This window comes from Lycium ferocissimum, chromosome 11 (assembly GCF_029784015.1).
Source record: "Lycium ferocissimum isolate CSIRO_LF1 chromosome 11, AGI_CSIRO_Lferr_CH_V1, whole genome shotgun sequence".
Lineage (NCBI taxonomy): Eukaryota > Viridiplantae > Streptophyta > Magnoliopsida > Solanales > Solanaceae > Lycium > Lycium ferocissimum.
In genome coordinates this window covers 20,086,880-20,096,682 of record NC_081352.1, presented here as the reverse complement: position 1 = coordinate 20,096,682, position 9,803 = coordinate 20,086,880, and the positions used below count along the sequence as shown (strand labels likewise).

At 37.0% G+C, this 9,803-nt stretch overlaps 1 protein-coding gene and 1 long non-coding RNA gene across 2 annotated transcripts; both read left to right on the top strand.

Moving 5' to 3' along the window:
- Window positions 1-6: 6 nt before the first annotated feature.
- On the top strand, window positions 7-427 carry LOC132036942 (uncharacterized). The gene is made up of 2 exons (XR_009409714.1): window positions 7-181; window positions 219-427. It is a non-coding gene; the product is annotated as an uncharacterized LOC132036942 (long non-coding RNA).
- Window positions 428-8,650: 8,223 nt separating this feature from the next.
- LOC132038108 (uncharacterized) lies at window positions 8,651-9,538 on the top strand. Its single transcript, XM_059428832.1, has 2 exons — window positions 8,651-9,126; window positions 9,247-9,538. The coding sequence occupies exons 1-2, from the start codon at window positions 8,651-8,653 to the stop codon at window positions 9,536-9,538; spliced, it is 768 nt and encodes a 255-aa protein (XP_059284815.1).
- The last annotated feature ends 265 nt before the right edge of the window (window positions 9,539-9,803 follow it).

The following is a 9,803-nucleotide window of genomic DNA, read 5'->3' as shown; positions in this document are numbered from 1 at the left end:
GTGGTGCGGATGATGATGAGACTCACGTGCCAAACACACAAAGGCATGTTTGAATGTTAATGTTTTGGTGGATTTGTGGATTGTGTAAGTGTTTTGTGGATGTTTGCGAGGAGTGAAGTAGTCTAATGTTGTAGACTAACTTAGTGTAGACTAATTTAATGTTTTGTGGATGTTTGCAAAGGTTGAAGTAGTTTAATGTTGTATTGATGTTTGCGAAGGTTGAAGTAGCTTAATGTCTCTTGTGAATGTTTGAATGACGTTTTGATTCAACTTTGAAGTAAATTCGAATTGAATTTGATGTATTGGTGGTTGTAATATATGTGTTTGTTGAAGTAGCTTAACGTTTTATGTATTTGTAGTAGTTTGGTGAATTGTTGGCAGCTATTTGAGCTGATTTTAGTTGAATATAAAATTGTTTTCATCTTGACAGGGGGCAGCTGGAATAGCAGCTAGATTCTACCAATTTTTTTGCAGAATACCGACCTCATGAGGTCGGTTTTCTACAAAATTTTCCAAGAAATTGCTGAGGTCGGTTTTACGCAAAATTTTCCTAGAAACTGCAAATTACCGACCTCATGAGGTCGGTTTTCTGCAAAATTTTCTAGAAATTGCAAATTACCGACCTCATGAGGTCTGTTTTTTGCAAAATTTTCCCAAAAATTACAAATTACCGACCTCATGAGGTCGGGTTTCTGCAAATATTTTATAGAAATTGTGAAATACCGACCTTTCGACGACGGAAATCTAAAACAATATATTATATATTCATATAAATTACCGACCTCAGGAGGCCGGTAAACTCATATCATTATATTATTAATATAATTTACCGACCTAATGAGGTCGGTAATTTATCTAATTAATACCCGACTTAAAAAAATTTACCGACCTCATGAGGTCGGTAATATTTCCGACCCACTATTTTCCGACCTAATTTTGAGGTCGGTTTTGAGGTCGGTTTTTGGCCAAAACCGACCTCATGAGGTCGGAAATAGCCTTTTTTGTTAGGTCGGAAAATCCTGTTTTTTTAGTAGTGGTAGTTATTATCAATAAATAGGTCTTATAAGAAGCTACATCAAGTAATTATTCCTTGATGATATTTTGCTCAAGAAAAAGGGAAACACGTGGAATTGTAGTATCTCAAAGAACATGGGTCCCTTGGATCGAAAAATGTACACAGGTATACCCCCAAGTCAATTAGTCTTAAGAGAATTTCACGAACGATCCGTCGAAATAAATCTGGACAAATTTAACTCTTTGCAAAACTCTTTTTTTTTGGTTGTGTGAAAATGATTTTTGCATTGTTATAGTGGAACGAGTGGTGCTTATAGTACTTTGTGGTGGTGGCTATAGTGTTTTCGTGGTGGTGGTTTGAAGGTAAAGATTGTTGTATGCATATTGTATCTCGTTGTTTGTCTGGTGTATGTTTGGGGTATGCTTACTATATGTCCCTATGTATCACTATACATACAATTACGCGCACATAGCATACTAGTACATACAACGACATTTTGGAGTCGTTTGGAGATTATTTGAGACAGATTTGAGCTAATTTTCAAATAGAAACTCAAGATTGAACACGACTCGATCCTTGTATATCCCCTTGTATATTCAAGTATTTCCCCTTATATATCGTATATATTGATGAATATCCACGAAAATATATGTGCCTCTAAAGATTGTATATCATGTATATTTGTGTATATCCATGAAAATATATATATATATATATATATATATATATATATATATATATATATATATATATATATATATATGAATTTCTTGTTTTATTATTTATTATTTTTGGACATGTATTAGGTTATATCCCGAATATATTAGATTAAGTAGCTCTAAAGACAATCAACAAAGGCTACAAGAGTTAATGGATAATATATCAGGATTAGAATATAGATTATTAGGATACATAAAATCTAGAAAATCCTATCAGAAGCAAGCAACAAAACGATTCAAGCCATATTAAATAATCATTGTATGAAGAGACACCCTTTAACAAAACAAATAGCTATTAATTATTGATATTTATATAGAGATATAGAACGTAGACGAGAGCTAAAGAAAATAGAAAAAGCTTTGACTGCATTTCTAGAATTATTGAATACAGAATAATTAGTATCACTAATAGTAAATAGGTCTGTACTAAGTGTTATTAACGAAGATACCATATCCGCCATAACTTGGGAATTAAAAGGGATAAGAGACGATATAGAAAGATTTACAATAAGAATTAAGTTTAAAAAAGAATGTAGATTAGCAGCCTTCATGGTAAGAAACCATAGTGAGATAATAAGAAGAAAAGCTAGAATGGTAATAAATTATAAAAGACTTAATGAAAATACTAGAACCGATGGGTATAAACTACCAGATATGGGTATAAATTACCAGATAAAACAGAATTAATTAATAGAATACAACGAAAGAAAATATTTAGTAAGTTTGATCGTAAATCAGGATATTGGCAGGTAAAAATACATGAAGACAGTCTAGAATGGAAAGCATTTACTTGTCCTGAAGGGCATTTTGAATGGTTAGTAATGCCGTTTGGATTAAAGACAGCCCCACCAATTTTTCAACGAAAAATGGATAGTATATTTGGAGAATATAAAGGTTTGTATTAGTGTATGTAGATGACATATTAGTATTTAGTAAAGATATTATAAAACATCTAGGACAAAATGCCTCACATCATTAAGAGTATCCAATACCTTATAAGTAGCTCATTTTTTCTTTTCAGCTACTAATGTGATACTTTGTTCACACACCTAACAAAAAGCCCATATGAGTTTTGTTGTGATTTCAAGATTGAGGTAGTTATAAGATTTTTCCCACAAATGACCTAGAGAATTTCTATGGTAGTAGTAGAGAAACTTTGTCGTCCTAGAGGTGATGAGACAATGGAGGATCAATGGTATCACTGCAGTTGATGGTGGCTACATAAATCACACAACATTACTTAAAAAAAAAGAAGGGGATTTGGCTATCTGCTGTCAATCGTTTTGGGCTACAATTGTTAAGCTTAATCTTTGTCAAAAGAAAAAAAAAAAAAAGCCAAAGCAATGGAGTATTGTATACACGCCAATTTCCTTTGTTTTACTAGGCAAGTTAACTGGGGTTTAAAGAAAAATTCTCTTTTCGGCAAAAACAAGTTCCCTTTGCTCACTTCTCTTACATAATTTTTGTTTTAGAAACTACAAGGAGGACTTGATAAAGAGTAGAAAATCTTCTTTTTCTTTGCGCGGATGGTCCTTCATTTGGGGTGGTCTTTAATTTTTGCCCCTCAAATTGGTGGTCTTTAATTTTTGTTCTCTGCCATTGCAAAATTCTATCTTAAGGCAGAATTTGCATGGTCAGTTTTGTAAATTCCCCATGCAAATTCTGTCTTGAGGCCCAAATTCTACCTTGCGAAATTCTGCCTTAAAGCAGAATTTGCAAAGGCAGAGGACAAAAATTAAAGACCACTAATTTGAGGCCAAAAATAAAAGACCACCCCAGCGAAGGACAATCCTGCAAATTGCCCCAAAATCTTGGATTAGGCCCAACAAGCATAAAGTGAATCTATAGACATTGCCTAATATGTGGCCCAAAATAAACATGGATAATTTGCACGATTACTCTTTTTCGGGGGTGGTCTTTAATTTTTAGCCCTCAAATTGTTGGTCTTTAATTTTTGTTCTTCGCCTAAAATACCTCAAGATTCTGGGTTCGAACTTCTGCTCAATAAAAACAAAAAAAAAATAAAACCGTAAGGCAAAGTTTTGTAGCAAAATAAGGCCTATTCGGGAAAAAAAAAATTTGCCTTACAAGATTTCGCGAGACAAAGCCTTACAAGATTTCGCGAGACAAACTTTTTCCTTAAGGCATAATTAATTTTTGTCTTAAGACAAATTTTTTGCGAAGCCTTCCGTTGCAGAGTTTTTTTTTTTTTTTTTTTTTTTTTTTTTTTTTTTTTTTACACTGAGCAGAGGTTCGAACCCAAAACCTCGGGATATTTTCGGCCACTTTTTTAAGCAAAGGACAAAAATTAAAGACCAGCAATTTGAGGGTTAAAAATTAAAGAACAACGCCTTTGAAGGACAATCCGTGCAAACAAATGAATAAACATTGACTTTGTATTATTTTTAAATAATTTCAGTTTATTATATTTATGCATTTTTTTTAAGAAATATTGTTACGCATTCATTAAATATTATTTTTGAAAATCAGTGTCGGAGGAAATAACATAAGCATGATAAGGGAGAATTTATATAATCAATTGGGATCGAGACTTAGTTATTAGTGTTGTGAAGCAGTGTCGCGGGACATTCCTTAATAATTACAGGAAGTCTCAGCAACTGCTGTGCCTGTGATAGATCCAGGGAGCGTTAGGACGAAAAATTCACAAATTAATTATCCCGCTATTTAGCATTTACGAAAATATGTAAATTGGTTGAGTTCCTATTAAAAGCCGAATCTGAAAGGTCAATGTTGTTACTGGAGATCCAGGATACGTTCTAAATCAGAAGTATTCAAATTAGGGTAATGTAACATCAGTTTTCCCTTTATATTAACCAAATTAGTGTAATATATTGCATTCGTTTTTCCTTTATGTTAGAACAAGTTCAAGCATTAGCTCTAATTTCTGTTGTGAAATATTGTCTAAATCAAGTGTGTAGTGGGAATAGCTGTTTGTTGTCCATGAAAGTTAAATGGACCACAGAACCAAATAATCTACTATAGAATTTCTGGCTCCTCTTTAAGCAAACAGCTGAAATCCCCGTATGGATCAAGTATGAGTATAAGGCCTTCAATCATCAATTATGGTAAACATCCTTTACACTATCAATATATTTTAATTTGTCATAACACATAACATGATTTGTTTTTCACGTTACTATCCTACTTTTATGAAAGGGAACATGTAGTTGTCTTTTGGGTGATTGACCTGCGTATGTACAACTTTTAAAATTCTGAATCCTCCGCTTAAACGGTGGACTCCATGAATAAAACTGCATCAAATTAAATACTCAAAGCTTGGCCATGTGCAAACCAGTCCTGAAATCCAGAAAGGGGTAACATACGAAAAAGTTTAGTTGTGTGAGACTATTTTTGTCTACTAAGCTACTAAACTCTAAGTTGGTGAATTCAAAAATGTAAGGTCCCGTTCACCAACTTGCAAGATAGAAAGAGTTTCACACAATTAATGTCAATTATATGAATTACAAAATAAAATTTTATACTGTACTGTCTTGTGGCTGGTGGTGGGCATTGATACTTGATTGTTTTCTTCTTCGTATTATGCATTGTCAATTGGTCCCCTTCCATTTGTCGTCTCTTTATTCTTTCACTTTCGTGAGTTGACAAAACAAGAATGATGAGTTTCAACTTGCAATCAAGTAAAGGAAACAAACAACATTTCACTTACATCTCTGACGTTTTTTTTTTTCCTTTCTCTTTCTTTTTTTCCAGATAGTATACATGGACAATCTGGCTCCACGTTTATTAATTTTGGTATGGTACTTTTTCGGTATCCGAAATATTAGTTTGACGTACTTATTTGAATTCACGTTACCTAAGACCCATTTAAGATAAAATGCTTTCTATTAGAATATTTTATCATTCACAAATCTAACCTTTTGATTAAGAAGAAAGAAATCTCATATATTCACTACAATCTTTGGTGATGTATCAGTTAATTAGATCCTTATGGAGACTTTCATAGTTTCATTGATAGTTCTTCGAATTTATTGCACCAAAACGTACATAATTATATTTCTCTTAAAAAAGCACGGAAGCACGGTGTGAAATCATTACTACGTGACTCAAACTTTTGATATTTTTCCGATCCGAATTATGATTCAACTACCTAGAAAACTAATAGCTGAGACTCGAGCAAAGGGCTAAAATGATTCCTTATCTATTTGAGTAGGTTCATTTTGGTCCCTCAAATATAACTTGAGCATATTTAATCCCTTAACTTTGCTAAAGTGGTGCACTTTTTATCTCCCTAACGGAAACGTTTAAAAAGTAACGGTAGGGACAATTTTTCCAACGAATTTCAACTTACAGTGCTATTTCTTTTCTTGATTGATCCACATTCTATTTCTTCATGCCTTCTTTATTGCTTAGGATAAAGGAACCAAGGAACCAAATCCTTTTAAAATCATAGCTGATTGACCAGATCTATATAACCTTGTTCAAGTTTTTTGAATAATTTGAAATTTCGAGGGACCACAAGGCCGGATCCTCCTGAGCCGAGCATCATAGCTGGCTATTTTCAAAAATGGGTTTTGGGTTCGTAAAGAGATCGATTGGATGGATCGATTGGATGGATGAAGAGAGAGCAAAGGGAAAATTTTGACAGACTATTATCCTTGGTGCATGAATTCACTGAGCTGGCCAATCTAGAACAGAGCTATTAAAGAAATTATGGAGCTATCGAAGCAAATGCCCACACCGTCTCGACATTTGACGCTCAGCAGTGGTTGATCATTGCTGATCATTTCAGTTGTACCGATTGTATATGGTAAAAACCGAACCAACTTGTGTGGGGTTGGAACCGGAGTAAAGGATAAAGCCGTCCAAAATGGAATCGAAAGAGAGTAATGTCGTAACCACCGGCAGGGATGAAAACCGAAGGGTCGTGAGTACATTCAACTCTGCTTCGACACCGAGGGCATTCTACTGAAGCACAAAAAACCCGAGCCTAAAGAGCACACTCAACATAGGATCGGATAATCAGTTATGGGACAGGCCACGCGTCATATAACTGTTCCTTCACTTGCGCTGACAACAGTACGGGTGTCAGACCGTACGGACGCCTTATCCATTTTAAGGTTTTTTCTAGAAGGGCTTTTTCTACATTTTACTAGGGCCCATTTGCTGTTAGCTATAAATAGAGGGCTATCCTTTCCTTTTTAAGTTAGCTTTTTACGATTCAACATATTGTTATCAGCAAAGTGGCATAAATATCTCCTCAAGTATTTTGGCTCGGTTAAAAGAAGCTTCTTCTATACCAGACCAATTCGCAACATTCGTCCACTCTTCTTCTCTAATTTCCATTGCTATTATTTGCTAATACATATCATTACTTATTCGTTACTATCCTATATTATAATTAAATCTATTCACATATCCTATCCACCACTTACAAATTTAATTGTTACCCACTATTTGGGGGTAAACAGTTTAGCGCCCACCGAAGGGCATAGGATAATAGTGGTGGTTTAATTATTTGCTACTTCCTTTTTCACTTGTTGTTTGAAAGTTTGCAAATTTGCAGAAAAAACGTTCGAAATGGCAAACAACGGTCATTCCAGGCATGTGAACAACAATGAGATTGTTGCTGAAAACGAAAACCACAGCGGGCTACGGTACCCACCTACTGATCCGGCCGACCCAAATGCTGTCAACTCAAGAGAAGGCCTTAATCGGTAGAATACCGTCAATCAGGAGAATACCACCGTTCTAGCCACAGACCCTCTGAATAGCCATAACTCAACTACTTTACCTCGGGTGCAAGCCCAAAAAGCACTGGATATACCGGATGAAATTAACTTACGTTTGATTTTCGAAATGTTGCAGGACCAGGCGATTGCCATAGCTCAGCTCTAGAGCAAAGACAACAATGCAGCTTCAACAAAGCCGAAAGGGGCTACTGAACCAAGGCGAGAGGAGGCACGAATTGTCAAAAGCAACGGATCTGGGGCCGGTTCATCAACCGAGGTTTTGAAAATGCTGGAGACTTTGGCAAAACGGGTCGATTTAATAGAGAAAAGAGTGGAAACATATAACTCTCGAGTGGATCAGATCCCAGGAGCACCACTGATCTTGACGGGACTGGATTCAAAGAGATACATTCAAAGACCTTTCCCTCCGAGTGCGGCCCCAAAGTTGATCCCGAAGAGGTTTAAGATGCCGGATATTCCAAGGTATGATTGGACAACGGACCCACAGGAGCACGTGACCTCGTACACTTGTTCCATAAAAGGCAACGATGTCGAGGAGGATGAAATAGAGTCGGTATTGCTGAAAAAGTTTGGTGAAACATTGTCCAAAGGGGCATTGACTTGGTACGACCATCTGCCCTAGCATTCCATCACTTCTTTCGAGATGCTCACAGATGCGTTTATCAAAGCTCATGCCGGGGCCAAAAAGGTACAGGCTAGAAAGGAGGATATTTTTAGAATCACCCAAAAAGATAATGAGCTGCTACGTGAATTCGTGAATCAGTTCCAAAGGGAACGGATGGAGCTTCCCCCGGTCCCGGAAGAATAGGCGAAACAAGCTTTCATTAAGGGGCTCAATCCCCGAAGCTTAACTGCCTCATTCAAATTAAAGGAGAGCTTGTTGGAATACAAGACAGTAACTTGGACAGATGTCCATAACAGGTACGAGTCCAAGATTCGGGTAGAGGATGATTAACTTGAGCTCCACCCGGGCCCAATAAATGGAAGTAAGAACTCTGAAAGGTCGAGAAAAAATTATGAACCGGAGACAAGGCCATCGAGGGAAAGGTATCGACTATATTCTCAATCGGAGAAATTCAGCTTTAGGTCGGATAAAGAGAGAAGTAGCCCCAGCCATTTCTTGGGTAGAGGTAATAAGCGAGCTGATCGTGGGTCAAACAGGCGAGGTTTGTTATTTAGAAGCGATGCCGATAGACGTACCGATGTTATCAGAGTACAACTTCAACATCAATACATCAGACTTTGTCTCGGCTATCGCGAGTATCACAGAAGCCAGGTGGCCAAGGCCGTTGAGATTCGATCCAGCTCAAAGGGATCCGAACATGATATGTGAGTATCATGAGACTCATGGTCATAGAACTGAGGACTGTCGCCAATTAAGGGAAGAGGTGGCTCGATTGTTGAAAAACGGTCACCTTCAAGAATTCCTGAGTGAGCGAGCCAAAAGCCACTATAAAGAAAGGAAAAATCACAAACAGGCCGAGCCCGTGAAACCACAGCATGTGATCAATATGATAATCGGAGGAACGGATACGCCACGAGGGCCGATGATGAAAAGAACAAAGGTTTTGATTATACGAGAAAAATGGACCAGGGATTACATGCCCGAAGGGATTATTTCCTTCAGCGACGAGGATGCAGAAGGCACAATGATGCGTTGGTAATCTCTATTCTTATTTTTTAAATCGCAAGTTAGACATATTTTGATTGACCCAAGTAGTTCAGCCAACATTATCCGATGGAGAGTGGTAGAACAACTGAAGTTGCTGGATCAAATCAGCCTGGTAGCTCGGGTGCTCAGCGGATTCAATGTGGCAAGCGAAACTACAAAGGGAGAAATTTCTTTGCCGGTCAACATTGACGGGACCATTCAGCAAACCGTGTTCTATGTCATCGAGGGGGAGATGAAGTATGCTTTACTCGGCAGACCATGGATTCATAGCATGAGGGCGGTGCCGTCGACATTACATCAGATGTTGAAGTTCCCAACTCCGGAAGGTATAAAAACTGTCCGTGGTGAACAGCCTGCAACGAGGGAAATGTTCGCAGTCGAGGAAGCCCACTCATTTTGAAGAAACCGGTTCAAAAGGCTAATGAGCCAATCAAAGGTAAGGACACCAAATAGCAATTAAAGAATGCGGGCTCAAATGAAGAGCAGAAGGAGATAAGCCCGAATTTCAAAGAGGATGATTTCGGTGTGCCCAGATCATTCATATTATCGGATGATTCGGATGCAACCAAATCTACCGTGGAGGAGCTGGAGCAGATCATCTTATTTGTGCATTTACCTTTAGATAATAGAAAGGTATATTTTTGGGCTTATTTTAAGCACAAAAT